Source organism: Zeus faber (genome assembly GCF_960531495.2).
Source record: "Zeus faber genome assembly, chromosome: 7".
Classification (NCBI taxonomy): Eukaryota; Metazoa; Chordata; class Actinopteri; order Zeiformes; family Zeidae; genus Zeus; species Zeus faber.
The window spans coordinates 1,019,516-1,038,195 of record NC_137203.1 but is presented as its reverse complement, the minus strand read 5'-3'; the positions used below and the strand labels follow the sequence as shown (position 1 = coordinate 1,038,195).

The 18,680-nt window shown below is 44.4% G+C and overlaps 1 protein-coding gene across 1 annotated transcript; it reads right to left on the bottom strand.

The window, feature by feature from the left end:
* Nucleotides 1–33: 33 nt before the first annotated feature.
* On the bottom strand, nt 34–9,622 carry LOC307232633 (uncharacterized protein; the record flags this gene model as incomplete). Its single annotated transcript, XM_080003734.1, has 12 exons — nt 34–162; nt 6,094–6,176; nt 6,309–6,392; nt 6,525–6,634; nt 7,078–7,183; nt 7,573–7,667; nt 7,870–7,982; nt 8,102–8,153; nt 8,248–8,319; nt 9,031–9,165; nt 9,319–9,484; nt 9,609–9,622. 12 exons carry the CDS (start codon nt 9,620–9,622, stop codon nt 128–130), a joined length of 1,065 nt encoding a protein of 354 aa, XP_079859860.1. The 3' UTR covers nt 34–127.
* Between the last annotated feature and the right edge of the window lie 9,058 nt (nt 9,623–18,680).

Below are 18,680 nucleotides of genomic sequence, written 5' to 3'. Positions count from 1 at the left end.
ACTGTTCATGGGCTCCTCCACTTCCTGTCCCGGTCCTCCACTTCCTGTCCCGGTCCTCCACTTCCTGTCCCGGTCCTCCACTTCCTGTTTTGGTCACAGCAATAGCTGGTGTTGGAAGGAAAGGAGACTAGAGGAAGTGTCCTAGACGTCTCCTTTCCTTGTCTGAGAGGAGAGGGACAGAAGGAAGGACACTGCAGTGTCACAGCAGCTATCATCAAAATAGGTGATGATGATGATAATAATAAATGTATAATATTAACAATGATAAAAATATGGTTAATTATTTATAATAAGAAATGATGATAAATGTATAATGAAAATATTATTTATAATAATTATTATACTAATGAAAACAATTACAATGACAATATTAATAAGAAGAAATTAATAATAATAAATAACAAGTATAGCCGCAGCGTGCTCGTGTTAGATACGTATTTACAGTTTTCTGGATTCTGCAACGTAGCACGAGTTGCAATTTTTGGATTTTTACGCCGACTCAGCGACGACACGTTGGTTGATGATGTCACAAAGTGACTGTTCTCAGCGTTGTGCTGATGTTGTTCAATTTTGAAGTCAAATTGTTGACAGGACTTTGCTCTGGAACTTTGCCTGAAATCATTTTCCTGTGACGTGTGAAACAAATCCACGTCGACCAGAAGCTCAGGTTGGGAAAATACAACCGTGGTACAAATGTTTGTGTATTTGTGTAAATATGTTTGTTCTACAATTAAAAGAGATTGAAGCCCGTGATTTGACCTTTTTAACATCATCTTCTTTTGGACGTTTGATGACTGGATGTTGAACTGACTGCTCGTACAAACGACAATCTTGTCTAAATTATTCTCTAACAAACAGAATTATTTCCTTTTTTTGTTTTATATATTTTCTTTGTATTTCTGTGGTATTTGGTATATTCATAAGTTCTATCAGTTTTTTTTTAATGTATTTTCCTTTTTTTTTCTTTTTGGAGATTCGGGAATTTCTCACGTCTTTGTGCTTTTTCATATTCACTGTAATACGCACTGCAGTACATTATACTGTACTATACAGTGCAGTACACACACACTGACTTACTGCACCTATGACCAGAATCTTCTGGATTTTGACGTTGAAAACGTAACGACTTCATAACGACATTCACTCTAAACTCAACATATTTCATTTGTGATCGTTGTAGATGTTTTCAAAGGATAAGAAATCAAGCCTTAGATAACTACTAACCAACTGTTAGGTGGTGCTAGATGGTGTTAGGTGGTGTTAGAAGCTGTTAGGTGGTGTTAGAAGGTGTAAGGTGGTGTTAGGTGGTGTTTGAAGGCTTTGTTTTGTCGCTGGTGGCTCCAGCTTCATGTTTTGTGAAGTGACCGTTTGAAAAGAGATGTTTGTGATTATCTTTGCGTTGTGTGGGTGGGCTCCGTGTGTTGTGTGTGTTTTGTGTGTGTTTTTGCTCCCGGACGCTTCGTAGTAATCGTTCAACGCGCTGTGTTGTCATTGTGTGTCAATAACATGTCTAGTCTGGTGATTTCAAATACGAGTTGAGTTTGGCAGAACAAATTATTCACACAAAGTACGAGGGTTTGAATGTGGTCAAGGACAGAACTAGTGGGTGATTCACTTGTTCACACCCTTCAGGATCCTTGTATGTGAACCAACAACCGCTTGATGACTGCACAAGTACGACCTGAAATAGCTGATAAACATGCATCATGCATGGTAAACAACCGCTGGTGTAACGCCAACAACACCAAATTCCTCTCCCACTCCTGCTCGCCGAACCTGGAACAGCTGACCATACTATGCCGTCCATTTTATCTCCCCCGGGAATTCAGCACGGTCATCATTACAGCCGTTTATATCCCACCGCAAGCGGACACCGACGCAGCTCTGTCGGTTCTGTACGATGTGTTGTGCGGATTTCAGAACAGACATCCCGACGCGGCTGTGGTGGTGACTGGGGACTTTAACAGGGCCAACCTGAAAAAAGTTCTGCCGAATTTCCACCAACACATCTCGTGTGCCACCAGGGGAGACAGAACTCTGGACCATTGTTACACTCCTTACAAGAACGGATACAAGCCCGTGTCGCTTCCTGCTTTCGGGAAATCAGATCACGCCGCGATCTCGCTGCTTCCTGTTTACAGGCCTCTGATCGCGCGGGATCTGGTGATGACGAGGGAAGTGAAGCGGTGGACGAACCAATCGGAGGCTGCGCTTCAGGACGCTCTGACTGACGTAGACTGGGACATGTTCCGAGCGAGTTCAAGTGACGTCAGCGAGTTTACGGAGGTTGTAGTGAGTTTTGTGGCTACGCTCGCAGATGAAATCGTTCCCACGGTGAAAGTTCGGATATTTCCAAACCAGAAACCATGGGTTGATAAATCCATCCGCTGCGCTCTGAATGCGCGCACGGCCGCTTACAACGACGGACTTGTATCTGGTAACATGGACAACTACAAAGCGGCGTCGTACAATCTGCGGAGGGCGGTGAGAGACGCTAAACGGACGTACAGAGACACCGTGGAGCTGCAGATGGAGCGGGGGGACACAAGACGCTTGTGGGAGGGGCTGCGAACAATAACTAACTACAAGAGCAGCTCCTCCCCAGCCACGAGTGTGGACGCCTCCCTGGCCAACCAACTGAACTCCTTTTATGCGCGGTTCGAGTCTGGCAGCAACACCGCTAGCTCGCCGGCTAATTGGAGCTACACCGCTGGGGACGAGCGCGCACTCTCAGTGTCCGTGCACGAGGTCAGGAGGGCTTTGATGCGGGTGAACACCAGGAAAGCTGCGGGCCCAGACGGCATATCTGGACGAGTACTGAAGACCTGTGCTAACCAGCTAGCTCCGGTGTTCACCACAATATTCAACATCTCCCTGGCTGAATCAGTGGTCCCATCCTGTTTCAAGAGGTCCACCGTCGTTCCTGTCCCGAAGATGGCCTCTCCAACCTGCCTGAATGACTACCGTCCGGTGGCCCTCACCTCGGTGGTCATGAAGTGTTTCGAGAGGCTGATTAAGGATTACATCTGCGCCTCCCTTCCCCGCACCTTGGACCCGTTGCAGTTCGCGTACCGGCAGAACAGATTCACGGATGACGCGGTCTCCCAGGTACTGCACACCACGCTCACACACCTTGATGGCCAGAAGGGGGCCTATGTGAGAGTGCTGTTCATTGATTATAGTTCAGCTTTCAACACCATAGTTCCCACCAGACTGGCTGTCAAGCTGATGGAGCTAGGATTGAATGGTCCGCTGTGCACCTGGATCCTGGACTTCCTCACAGGCCGCCCCCAGGTGGTCAAGGTGGGGAAGTACATGTCAAGCTCCCTCATCCTGAATACAGGATCCCCCCCAGGGCTGCGTCCTCAGCCCCCTACTGTACTCCCTGTACACACATGACTGTGTGGCCAGGTCCAGCTCCAACACCATCATCAAGTTTGCTGACGACACCGTGGTCGTGGGCCTGATCACCGACTGCGATGAGAAGGCCTACCGCGAGGAGGTGGCTGACCTGTCACTCTGGTGCCAGGACAACAGCCTCCACCTGAACGTCAGCAAAACCAAGGAGCTGATTGTGGACTTTAGGCGTGGATCACAATCGAGGACGCACACGCCCTTGTGGATTAATGGGACTTCTGTCGATAGGGTGAGCAGCTTCAGATATCTGGGAGTCCACATCACAGAGGACTTAACATGGACTGTTCACACAGACACTCTGGTGAGAAAGGCGAGGCAGCGTCTCTACCACCTCAGGCAGCTGAGGAAATTCCGGGTCTCGGTGAGGATCCTGACAGGCAACATCACTGCCTGGTTTGGGAACTGTACTGCCCAGGACAGGCGGGCCCTGCAGAGGGTGGTGCGTTCAGCTGAACGTACCACTGGAACTACCCTCCCCCCCTTGCAGGAGTTATACACCAGGAGGTGTAGTAGCAGAGCCCGTAGGATCATGAAGGATCCTCATCACCCCAACAACGGACTGTTTCAGCTGCTGCGGTCAGGCAAGCGCCTCCGCAGTCACACAGCGAGAACAGAGACTGAGACGGAGTTTCTTCCCTCAAGCCATTAGAACTGTCAACGCTGACCTCACCAGGGGTCCTAACTGAGCCATGCACTAGGCTCCACTACCTACTGTACTGTATGTAGCATACTGTACCGCATACTGTATCACTGGTCAGGGTTGTTCGTGATGCCGTATTGCTGCGCCGTACTGTTGTATACTGTGCTGTATTATCCCAAACACTACCTCACACTATTCACATTCACATGCCACTTTAATTCACATGCCACTTTAAATGCACATATCTGTATATACATAGCCATATTCCTTCTATCTATTCCATTTTATTTCAATTTATTTTTATTGTATTTTATTCTATATATTTTTTATCTTATTCTATAAGTATTCCACTTACTGTATTACGTTTTAGGAGTCAGTTCTATTAGAAAGGAATTTTCTACTTTTTATTTTATTTTATCTTTGTTCTTTTTCCTAGGACTTATTGTGTGCTATCACCGGGTGCGTTGCATTACATTTCACTGCATATATGTATGGAAGTATGTATATGTATGTGACAAATAAAAATCTTGAATCTTGAATCTTGAATCAGCATTATTTAACAGAGATTTCTTCAGTGCTTTGTCAACTGTCACAGCAACGTTATGAAACAGTCATCGTGATCTACACCAATGCAGCCAGTAAAACCACCTGCACATTTGTTACTTAAACATCATTTGTCTCGTAGGCATCGGTGTTATTGTAATATTCTCCTTCCTGGAACATTATCATTGTACAAGAGTTTTTCTATAATTATAAAATTCGGTTGAATAGGTGACTTGTCTACTGTAATGCAGACAACATTTATGGGACTTCAACAATAATTTGTCATTAGAATTATTCTGGAAGAACTTGACAAACGTAACACTTTGTCTTTTCATTTAAATCTGCTACGTTTGGCTGCAGGAAGCTGCTGATACATGATGTTTCTTAAAAAAAAGCTTTATTTTTGACATGAAACCAAACCTTTTCATTGTTAAAACTGTACATGTGCAGTCAGTGCAGGTGACGTGTTTACGGAGATTTACGACAATAGTGGAATTGAAGTTATTTTAGTGGTGCCTCCTTCCTTCCTTCCTTCCTTATTTCCTTATTTCCTTGGATAACATTTTCAACAAGTTACGTTTCCATGAAATATGAAAAGAGTTGTGGTATTTCTGTGACTAATTAGCATTCAACGGCTTCGATTTTTCCGACACCTTCCTGGAACACGAACGCATCACTCTTTCACACGGTGAGTGGATTCGACTGGACGTGGTCAGTTTGTAGATTCGTGTTTTTTCATATTTTTCATGAATCCGGCAAAGTAAGACCAGAGACCAAAGAGATGTAATTGTAAAAGATTGTTGTTCGTTTTTTCACAAATTTCTGCTCCATTTGTGGATGATTTGGATTAAATTTTAACCACGAGGTGTTTGTGACATACCGGTTCAAACAACACCTCAACCGTGTTCGTAGCTTATACTGTTCTTCTGTTTCAAGTAGTTTTAGCTTGAGAAATTCGGAGAAATTTTTCTGAACACAGCAATAGCGGATACATCCCTGTGGGCTGGACCCCTAATAATAATAATAATAATAATAATAATAATAATAATAATAATAATAATAATAATATCAAAATGCAATCAACTAAATTATCTGCTTTCAGAATGATCTGAAAAGATTATTGTTCTATTGTACAACCAAGAAAGGGAAGTGAGCCCTCCTGGGTTCACTTTAGTTTAAATAGTGTTAAATAAATGGATCTGCAGGTTCATGTTCTAACAAGTTACAATCAAGACCACGTGGAACCAGGGCTTCAGTTGTGATGGATCCTGTCCAACACGACCCGGCACCTCCCACACGGGGACCGGCGCCTATTTGACGTCCATCTCACACCTGTCAACGCGTGTGGATCAGACTTGGACCGCAGCGTGTTTGGACCGCCCCCAATACAAATCTTATTCATTTGCGTCGGTGGCTTCCAGGGTTTCTGAACGGCAGACACTTTGAATAATACAAATCACAACAAAAACAGAACTAAATATAGAAACCTCCACCTCCTTGTCTGCTCGTAGTCTGTCTCCTCCCTCCACCTGAAGGAGCGTCCACGAGGCTCAGCGCCCACACTTCCTGCTGCAGCCTACATACACACACATACACACACACACATACACACAGACAGACACACACACACACACACACACACACACACACACACACAGTTATTGGTGTAATGTGTGTACTTTGTGTGTACTTTGTGTGTACTTTGTACCTGTTGAAGCGTTGGATCTCCTGATGTCTCCTCTTCACCTCCTCCAGATTCCTTTGTTCCTCCTCCCTCCTCCTCCTCACCTCCCTGAGGAGAAGACACTGTACTGCACTGTGTACTGCAGTATAATGTACTGCAGTGCGTACTGCAGTATAATGTTCTGCACTGAGTAGTACAGTATAATGTACTGCACTGTGTAGTACAGTGACACGGGTTTACCAGAGCTGCTGTTTGGCCTCCATCAGGCAGGTGGTGCTGTCTTGGACTCTGCCCTGAAGCTGCTGCAGCTCCATCCGGGAGGAAGCAAGTTTCTGCTGCACGCTGCGCACCTGCACCGGAAGTAGTGTGTATTATAATTAACGAGCTGGTGGTGTAGTCATCTAAAGGTTGCTGGTTCCATCCCAGGCTCCTCCTGCTAGCATGCTGTAGTGTCCTTGAGCTCCATCGCTGTTTGAATAATTGTAAGTCGCTTTGGATAAAAGCGTCTGATCAATGTAAATACTGTGTATGATATTAAATACTGTGTATTATATTATACACACACACCAGCACTGTGACTCAGTACTGTGGTGTGTACATGCAAGAGGATAAACTATTTTAAGACATGACAAAAAACAGTTTCATATGTATTAAATATACTGTGTCATATATTTAAGTATATTCATGTCAACACAACAAACAAACATTACGCTATGTGTGTATGTACCTGTTTATGTGTGTGTGTGTGTGTGCCTGTATGTGTGTGTGTACCTGTATGTGTGTGTGTACGTACCTTGCTGTGTGTGTGCAGTGCTCGTCTGTTGGCTTCTCTCAGTTCTGTTCTTCTTTTCAGCAAAGTCTGTTCAACACACTGCACCTCTGCACACACACACACACAGCTACACACACACACGCAGACACACACACACGCAGACACACACACACACACACAGCTACACACACACACACACACACACACACACGCAGACACAAACACACACACAGCTACACACACACACACACACACACACACACACACGCAGACACACACACACACACACACGCAGACACACAAACACACACACACACACACACACACACACACACACATTGGATGAATACATGAGTCAATCCTTCTGCCTAGGGTGTCCCTGCTGCAGTTCCTCTGGCTTCCACTAGAGGCTGCTCCTCTACTGGGTGGAAGTCAATGGAAAAAGAAGCAGCTTCTCAATAGAAACAGTTTACTGGGCGTCACTTAAAGCTGTCTCACTGACTGTGTGTGTGTGACCTGTTTGTTCTCAGTGTTTGTCGCAGTCGTTTCATTTCCAGACGATGTTTCTTCCTCTCCTCCGTCTTCCTCTCCTCCACCTCTAATCTGTCTGTCTGCAGCAGGGACACAGTGGTTGTTGGATGAATTCAACGCTCTTTGTTGTTTTATGTTTCATACTCTCACCTTTCCAGGTTTTTCTGAAATCAATGTTTCTTCATAAGTTGGATAAAATGTTTAACATTTGTACAAATCATTTTTAGTATGTCACAGTGTTTATTCATCGTGTGTTTGGGTGTCATGGCAACAGCATCTCACCAGCTCTCTGTGCTCTGCGACGCCACACTGCTCCACGGGGCCCCCGGCGGGCGGAGCGGGGCCACGGGGAGGAGGAACCGCCCCTGCTCCTCCAGGAGAACTGCAGCTGGAGCCTGAGGAGGAAGGAGCAGCTCCAGTTTCAGCCACGTCACCCTGCTTTTCCCACAAGGACTTTCTCCACCTTAGCCCCGCCCTCAGCCTGACTGACAGCCGCTGTGACAGGAGTGTGTACCTGGAGGCCCCCTGGTGGGAGAGCTGAGGTACTGCAGCTCCAAGCCAGAATCCTGAGAGAGGAGCAGGTGCCACGTCAATCCTAAACTGATTCTGAGGATGGATTGTACATCATAAAGGAGATGGACAGACAGGTAGCAGTCTCACATAGTGTCCTGGTGCTTCATGGTCTCTGCAGGTTCTGATTGGACGCTTCCTGCCGTATGTCTGCTCCCAGCACTACAAACACACACACACACACACACACACACACACATACATACACCCTCTCTTATTCAAACATTGTCTGCAGAACATCACAGGAAGTGTCAAGTTAACACTAGGCGGTGCAGTACAGTGTACCTCCACTAGGCGGTGCAGTACAGTGTACCTCCACTAGGCGGTGCAGTACAGTGTACCTCCACTAGGCGGTGCAGTACAGTGTACCTCCACTAGGCGGTGCAGTACAGTGTACCTCCACTAGGCGGTGCAGTACAGTGTACCTCCACTAGGCGGTGCAGTACAGTGTACCTCCACTAGGCGGTGCAGTACAGTGTACCTCCACTAGGCGGTGCAGTACAGTGTACCTCCACTAGGTGGTGCAGTACAGTGTACCTCCACTAGGCGGTGCAGTACAGTGTACCTCCACTAGGTGGTGCAGTACAGTGTACCTCCACTAGGTGGTGCAGTACAGTGTACCTCCACTAGGTGGTGCAGTACAGTGTACCTCCACTAGGTGGTGCAGTACAGTGTACCTCCACTAGGCGGTGCAGTACAGTGTACCTCCACTAGGTGGTGCAGTACAGTGTACCTCCACTAGGCGGTGCAGTACAGTGTACCTCCACTAGGCGGTGCAGTACAGTGTACCTCCACTAGGTGGTGCAGTACAGTGTACCTCCACTAGGTGGTGCAGTACAGTGTACCTCCACTAGGTGGTGCAGTACAGTGTACCTCCACTAGGTGGTGCAGTGCTCTTAGCTGCTCCGTCGCGCTGTTCAGCTGCTCAACGATCAGCTGTTCAGATTTGAGCCTCTTCAGCTGCTGTAGTTCTCTGTAGCGTCTTCTGGAGGGTCCGCGGGCCACATGCTGAACCACCACACACACACACACACACACACACACACACACACACACACACACACACACACACACACACACACACACACAGGTCAGAACTGATGGATAGTTGTGATTGATCAACAGTTATTAGTTGGTTATTGATGGTTCAGACACAAGCACCTGAGCCCTCTGCTCCACCCGCCTGCTCCGGTCCGGTCCCTGGGTGTAGTCCGGTTCCCTGCGCGGGTTTGGTCTCTGGGTCTTGTCCGGTTCCCTGCTCCGATCCGGTCCCTGGATCCGCTGGACCAGCTGCTGCAGCCTGCTCAACGGGTTTTGACTTCCAGGACTGGAAGGACCGGCAGAGAGACAGTAGTATTATTAGATTATTGTATTATATATTGTAATAGTACTTTGCTAGTACTGCAGTAGTATTTCTACCTTAAGTTCTGTCCTGTGAGCAGAACTTCCACCAGGTCACATGCATCCAAGATGGCCGCTCCATTGTGATCTAAGATGTCTGCTCTAGCTTGATCCAACATGGCCTCCAGGTTCTGGATGTACTGCTGGAGAGAAGACTACACACACACACACACACACACACACACACACACACAGTGCCGCTTTATATTTGAATCAAATCACCTTTAGACGCAACTACTACTACTACTAATAATAATAATAATTGTAGCTGCAGGTTCAATGTTGGGGTGTGCTTGGTCTCTGTTGCGTGTGTTTTGTGACTGCAGAAGTTCATTCCTTCTGCCTGGTTACAGTGTTATTCTGAAATGGCTGAAATGATGAGCAGCATTATTTCATCCAGTCGTGTGATCACCGTTGTCTATCACCATTATTCATCCATTTTGGGGAACAGAATTATATATATTTTTTATTGCACTTTGTAAATCAACAGAAAACTGCCTTTACAATAACAATGTATTTTATAAAGCTATTTTTATCATTGTGTCGCAGCGATGATAAAAAAATACTGTTTTTTTTACGAAATTATTCCACAATAATGCACCGATGTGGAGCACACACATCGGCCCAAATAAACATTTGGTTCATGTTGTCGCTGACGGTTGGGTCCATGACGTCCATGGAATACTGACGTCAGTGTTTCATGAACAAAATCAATATGGTTCCCAGCTCCTGCCACCCATAATAATAATAATAATAATAATAATAATAATAATACACACACCTGTCGCAGTGTGTGTTATTATTATCATCATCATCATCATTATCATCATGATAATAATAATAATTATTATTATTATTATAATAATAATAATAATAATAATAATACACACACCTGTCGCAGTGTGTGTGTGTGCACCAGGTGGCTGCAGTGGAGCAGTGCAGCCTCCAGGTGGCGCTGCAGGTCCTGGTTCTGCTCCTCCAGGTTTTGGGCTTTCTCCCGTGCCTGGCGGGCCTGAGGTGAGGAACACAAGTCTGTATAAAATACCATATTCTTTTGAGTTGTACTTTAATATATATGATGCAGTATTTATATATAAATATCTATATAGTATTGTGTTTGATATGACTAGTACAAGACATTTCAACGTGTGGTTCAGTTCCATGTTACACAGGAAGAAGAAGCTGCAGGTTGAAGCCCCGCCCCCGCTGCTGTTTATTCAACTTTATTAATATTACACGTGTCGTGTCCAAACTGCACCAAACTGGACACGGCACATCCTTGGGTTCCAGCGACAGGCAATCAGGCAGGCAGACAGATAGACAGGCAGTCAGGCAGACAGACAGGCAGACAGGCAGAGCTTCCTTCCTTTATCGTTAGATTAGATGTAGACGATCCACAACGACTGTTCAGCTTATTCAACACAACTCACCTCTGTACCAGGTAATATACCATCATACATAGATCATATCGTATGATGTATGATATGATCTATATAACATTATATCATATACTGTGTATGATACAATGTATCATCAAATGTATAATATACTATAATATACAATATATTATATAATGTATGATATGTCTAATACAGCATTATATTATATGATACAGTGGTACCTGGACTCAGGACTGTCATTGGTTCTATAAGAACGGTCGTATGTTAAAACAGTCGTATGTCCAAGCAATTTTTCCATATAAGTGAAGTTGAGTCAGGCGCACACCACGTTCATATTCTATGATTTCCTTCTTAGTCTCAATGGGAATCATTGTCTTTTTCTTTTTGCAATCGTCCTTCTTCTTAGGACTTATGATGAACGGTGAAAATAAACAAAATACACAGTAAATATGAAGAAAATATCCATAAGCCACCAACTACCTGCACACACCATGTAGGTTGCCCGCCGACTGGCTGCCGACTGGCTGCCGACTGGCTGCTGACTGGCTGACTGGCTGCTGACTGCTGACTGGCTGACTGGCTGCCGACTGGCTGCTGACTGGCTGACTGGCTGCTGACTGCTGACTGGCTGACTGGCTGCCGACTGGCTGCCGACTGGCTGACTGACTGCTGACTGGCTGACTGACTGACTGCTGACTGGCTGACTGGCTGCTGACTGGCTGCTGACTGCTGACGCACCAACTGCACATTTCCACTGTCGCATCTTGGAGCAGTCGGTCGCAAGTTGATACAAATTTTCGCGACTATCACTACTGGTATCTTCGATTAGTGGTAAGTAGATGCAGTTGTAAGTCCAGGTACCACTGTACTGTGATACAATATATAATCAAATGTCTACTTTAATATACAATATATGATATAATGTAATATATGGCTAAAATAACATTATATAATATATCATGTAATATGATACATCATTTATTATATAATATACATATATAATTAAATAATTTGATATAATAAAGTGACACATAAAGAGAAAGAAAGACAGACAGGTAGACAGGCAGATAGACATGTGGGCAGATAGACAGGCAGAGAACAGATAGACAGGCAGACAGACAGGTGTCTTGCCTCCCTCCTGACTCCTCCCAGATATTCCTGAAGTCCAGAAATCACTTCTTGTAGGTCGTGCTGGAGGGACTCATTCACCAGGATCTGACCTGAGACCCAGGAAGACAACACGTGTCTGTTACCGTGCAGCAACACCAGGTGCCTTCAAGTTCACATCTTCACCTTCACAAATAAGTACATACATGTATACTGTATGGCCTTATTCTCATATATATGTCCTTATTTTGATATGTATGTCCTTATTCTCATTTATACGTATGTCCTTATTTTGATATGTATACTACTCACAAAAAGTTCGGGATATTTGGCTTTCGGGTGAAATTTATGGAAAATGTGAAAATGTAATTTGATATGATGAAAGTAGAGCATTTAAGTAGAAGATACAATGGTGATTTCCTCATCTCAAACAATGTATTGAAACAAAAGCCAATAACAGTGGTGGGTTTACCACAACAACAAATGTCAACGTCTCAATAACTTGTCATGTGACCTTGAGCATCAGTTACAGCTTGACAAGGACGTCTCAAGCTGTTCACAAGTCAACTTATTGTCTGCTGAGGCCTGGCCCCCCACTCTTCTTGAAGGGGGCCCTCAGGTCATTGAGGTTCTGGGGTACAGAGTTAGGAGCCTCTACACGGCCACTCAGCTCATCCCATAGGTTTTCTATGGGATTCAGGTCTGGAGAAAGTGCAGGCCACTCCATTTGAGGTGCCCCAGTCTCCAGCAGCCGTTCCCTAATGATGCCTCCTCCATGAGCTGGAGCATTGTCGTCCATGAAGATGAAATGAGGCCTGTGTTGTTCATGCAGGGGCACAATGACTGGATGAATGATGTCATTCAGGTAGTATGGGCTTGTCACTGTACCATTCACAAAGTGTAGGGCAGTTCTGTATTGACTAGACACACCTGCCCACACTGTACCACCACCACCACCAAAGGCTTGTGTGGTGACAACAGTGGCTGATGCGTAGCGCTCTCCTTGACGTCTCCATCATTTCTGCTCAAGGTGAATGGACGTTCATCAGAGAACAGCACTGAGGCCCCTGGTCCCTCGTCCAGCGTCAACGCTCCCTGGCCCCTGCAAGACCATGATGCCTGTGCCTGGTGGTGTGGTCAGGTGCCCTTGCAGGTGGTCTAGCACGCAGACCACGCTGATGTCAACGGTTTTGAATGGTCTGACGTGACACTTGGTGCCTCTCACCTCCCTTAAATGTGCCTGGAGTTGAGTGGCATCATCATGCGGTTCCTCAGGGCACTGTTCACAATGAAGCGCTCATCAGTGTGGGATGTGGCCAAAGGACGTCCACTTCTATGTCTTTCTGTGACTCTTCCAGTCTCTGTATCTCTGTTGCAACCTGCTGATGACGCTCTGTGACACTCTAAGCTCAGTGGCCACTTCCCTCTGACAACATCCTGTTTGAAGCCTCGCCAGGCGAGGTGCTGTTGATCAGTTGTTAGGTGTGGTCTTGTTCTCATGATGTCAACATGTGAACAGCATGATGAAGAGGACTTTAAATACCAACTCAAATTGAACCAGGACACTTATTGGTCGATTCATTGATCAAACCCCTGTTGTTAGAGAACAGCAAGTTGTGCAAAAAGTACTTAGACATTGAACAGTTGGACATGTGCATTCAAAGGGTTAGAGAAGGTCAAATTAAGTTCACCTGTAAAGGTTATAGTGCATTTTATCTTCATTCTGAAATTTCACCCGAAAGCCGAATATCCCTAACTTTTTGTGAGTAGTGTATGTCCTTATTCTCATATATATGTCCTTATTCTGATATAAACTGTCTGTCCTTATTTTGATATATATATATTACCCCAACCCCAACCTAACCCTAACCAAACCCTGACCCCTTACCCTCTTTTTGTTTACCTAACCAAAACCAAACCCTTACCTAGCCCTAACATAACCTAACCTAACCCTACCCTAACCCTACCCTATGTGTCTGCACATTGTGTCAATGACAATAAAATACAATTCAATTGAATTGATTAGATTTTGTGGGATGCCTTGCAGTCTCACCCTCAGTCAGCTGCTGCTCCAGGTCTCTGATCTCTTGCGTCTCCATGGCAATGCGGGACAGCACGTCATCAAGGCGATGCTCCTGCTGCTTCCTGCTCATCATGGCTGCCTCCGATTGGCCACGAGAGCCTGGGAGAAGAGCCATCATATCAGGTAATCTACTGATCCAACCTCATTATCCAACCTGCTGGTCTATCCTCATTATCCAATCTACTGATCCAACCTCACTATCCAGCCTACTAATTCAACCTCATTATTCAATATTTTGGGCCAACCTCATTATCCAACCTACTAGTCCAACCTCATTATTCAACCTGTTGGTCCAACTTCATTATCCAACCTGCTAGTCCAACCTCATTATCCAACCTGCTGGGCCAACCTCATTATCAAACCTGTTGGTCCAACCTACTGTTCCAACCTCATAAATCTTGAATCTTGAATCATTTAACCTGATAGCTCAACTTCATTATCCAACCTCGTTATTCAACCTGCTGGTCCAACTTCACTATCAACCTCACTACCCAACATGTTAATCCAACATACTAGTCCAACCTCATTACCCAACATGTTAATCCAGCATACTAGTCCAACCTCATTACCCAACATGTTAATCCAACATACTAGTCCAACCTCATTACCCAACATGTTAATCCAGCATACTAGTCCAACCTCATTACCCAACATGTTAATCCAGCATACTAGTCCAACCTCATTACCCAACATGTTAATCCAGCATACTAGTCCAACCTCATTACCCAACATGTTAATCCAACATACTAGTCCAACCTCATTAGTCCAACCTCATTACCCAACATGTTAATCCAGCATACTAGTCCAACCTCATTACCCAACATGTTAATCCAACATACTAGTCCAACCTCATTACCCAACATGTTAATCCAACATACTAGTCCAACCTCATTAGTCCAACCTCATTACCCAACATGTTAATCCAGCATACTAGTCCAACCTCATTACCCAACATGTTAATCCAACATACTAGTCCAACCTCATTACCCAACATGTTAATCCAGCATACTAGTCCAACCTCATTACCCAACATGTTAATCCAGCATACTAGTCCAACCTCATTACCCAACATGTTAATACAGCATACTAGTCCAACCTCATTACCCAACATGTTAATACAGCATACTAGTCCAACCTCATTACCCAACATGTTAATCCAACATACTAGTCCAACCTCATTACCCAACATGTTAATCCAACATACTAGTCCAACCTCATTACCCAACATGTTAATCCAACATACTAGTCCAACCTCATTACCCAACATGTTAATCCAACATACTAGTCCAACCTCATTACCCAACATGTTAATCCAACATACTAGTCCAACCTCATTACCCAACATGTTAATCCAACATACTAGTCCAACCTCATTACCCAACATGTTAATCCAACATACTAGTCCAACCTCATTACCCAACATGTTAATCCAGCATACTAGTCCAACCTCATTACCCAACATGTTAATCCAACATACTAGTCCAACCTCATTACCCAACATGTTAATCCAGCATACTAGTCCAACCTCATTACCCAACATGTTAATCCAGCATACTAGTCCAACCTCATTACCCAACATGTTAATCCAACATACTAGTCCAACCTCATTACCCAACATGTTAATCCAACATACTAGTCCAACCTCATTAGTCCAACCTCATTACCCAACATGTTAATCTAGCATACTAGTCCAACCTCATTACCCAACATGTTAATCCAGCATACTAGTCCAACCTCATTACCCAACATGTTAATCCAACATACTAGTCCAACCTCATTACCCAACATGTTAATCCAACATACTAGTCCAACCTCATTAGTCCAACCTCATTACCCAACATGTTAATCTAGCATACTAGTCCAACCTCATTACCCAACATGTTAATCCAACATACTAGTCCAACCTCATTACCCAACATGTTAATCCAACATACTAGTCCAACCTCATTACCCAACATGTTAATCCAACATACTAGTCCAACCTCATTACCCAACATGTTAATCCAGCATACTAGTCCAACCTCATTACCCAACATGTTAATCCAACATACTAGTCCAACCTCATTACCCAACATGTTAATCCAACATACTAGTCCAACCTCATTACCCAACATGTTAATCCAACATACTAGTCCAACCTCATTACCCAACATGTTAATCCAGCATACTAGTCCAACCTCATTACCCAACATGTTAATCCAGCATACTAGTCCAACCTCATTACCCAACATGTTAATCCAGCATACTAGTCCAACCTCATTATCCAACATGTTAATCCAACATACTAGTCCAACCTCATTACCCAACATGTTAATCCAACATACTAGTCCAACCTCATTACCCAACATGTTAATCCAACATACTAGTCCAACCTCATTAGTCCAACCTCATTACCCAACATGTTAATCCAACATACTAGTCCAACCTCATTACCCAACATGTTAATCCAACATACTAGTCCAACCTCATTACCCAACATGTTAATCCAACATACTAGTCCAACCTCATTACCCAACATGTTAATCCAACATACTAGTCCAACCTCATTACCCAACATGTTAATCCAACATACTAGTCCAACCTCATTACCCAACATGTTAATCCAACATACTAGTCCAACCTCATTACCCAACATGTTAATCCAACATACTAGTCCAACCTCATTACCCAACATGTTAATCCAGCATACTAGTCCAACCTCATTACCCAACATGTTAATCCAGCATACTAGTCCAACCTCATTACCCAACATGTTAATCCAACATACTAGTCCAACCTCATTACCCAACATGTTAATCCAACATACTAGTCCAACCTCATTAGTCCAACCTCATTACCCAACATGTTAATCTAGCATACTAGTCCAACCTCATTACCCAACATGTTAATCCAGCATACTAGTCCAACCTCATTACCCAACATGTTAATCCAACATACTAGTCCAACCTCATTACCCAACATGTTAATCCAACATACTAGTCCAACCTCATTAGTCCAACCTCATTACCCAACATGTTAATCTAGCATACTAGTCCAACCTCATTACCCAACATGTTAATCCAACATACTAGTCCAACCTCATTACCCAACATGTTAATCCAACATACTAGTCCAACCTCATTACCCAACATGTTAATCCAACATACTAGTCCAACCTCATTACCCAACATGTTAATCCAGCATACTAGTCCAACCTCATTACCCAACATGTTAATCCAACATACTAGTCCAACCTCATTACCCAACATGTTAATCCAACATACTAGTCCAACCTCATTACCCAACATGTTAATCCAACATACTAGTCCAACCTCATTACCCAACATGTTAATCCAACATACTAGTCCAACCTCATTACCCAACATGTTAATCCAGCATACTAGTCCAACCTCATTACCCAACATGTTAATCCAGCATACTAGTCCAACCTCATTACCCAACATGTTAATCCAGCATACTAGTCCAACCTCATTACCCAACATGTTAATCCAGCATACTAGTCCAACCTCATTATACAACATGTTAATCCAACATACTAGTCCAACCTCATTACCCAACATGTTAATCCAACATACTAGTCCAACCTCATTACCCAACATGTTAATCCAGCATACTAGTCCAACCTCATTACCCAACATGTTAATCCAGCATACTAGTCCAATCTTGTTATTCTGCTAACCCAACCTCATGATCCAACTTTTGGTCCAACCTCATTATCCAACCTGCGAGATGGTGTTGATGAGGGTGATAACAGAGAGATAAAGACAGACAGACAGGCAGACAGACAGGCAGGCAGGCAGGCAGACGGGCGGGCGGGCAGACAGACAGGTGTGGTGTACTTACAGGTAGTAGATGCTGCAGACTGTTATTCTGTCTGTCTCTCTGTCTGTCTCTCTGTCTGTCTCTCCTCTCTCCGTCCTCGCGCAGACCTCGTTGTCTTCTTCTTTCTTTGAATCAAAAGAGGAAACTTCCCGTCGTCCAATCAGAGGCAACGGCTGCAGAGTGACGTGCTGGCCGTCCAATCAGGGTGCAAGAGGCCGGGCCGGTGGGCCCCACCCTGAAGGAGGATCCCAGGGGGCGGACTCAGGTTTCTTAAAGAGACAGCAACACCGACAACAGGCTGTTCCCAGGTCACCTGTAGGGGGCGACAGAGGACAGACAGGAAGCAGCAGATCAACATGGAACATTTATATCATGAACCCTCTTTAAACCAGGATTTATATCTGTTAAAAAACAAGAGGTACTGTAGTACTTTATCAAGTATTCGACTGAATATCAAGTACTTTTACTTGTAATACTCCAATTTTAAGAGTGAATACTGACAGTATGTACATGTAGCAGAAAGGTGAACATGCTGCTTTCACTACACTCATTCTGTGTATTTTGTACTTTCAGCGAAAGCTCTGAGTACTACTTCCATCTCTGAGTATTTAGTACTGTGTAATATTCCATATATCTATCTATCTATCTATCTATCTATCTATCTAACTGTCTGTCTGTCGAGGTGGGGGGAGGGCCACTCACCCCAGGTG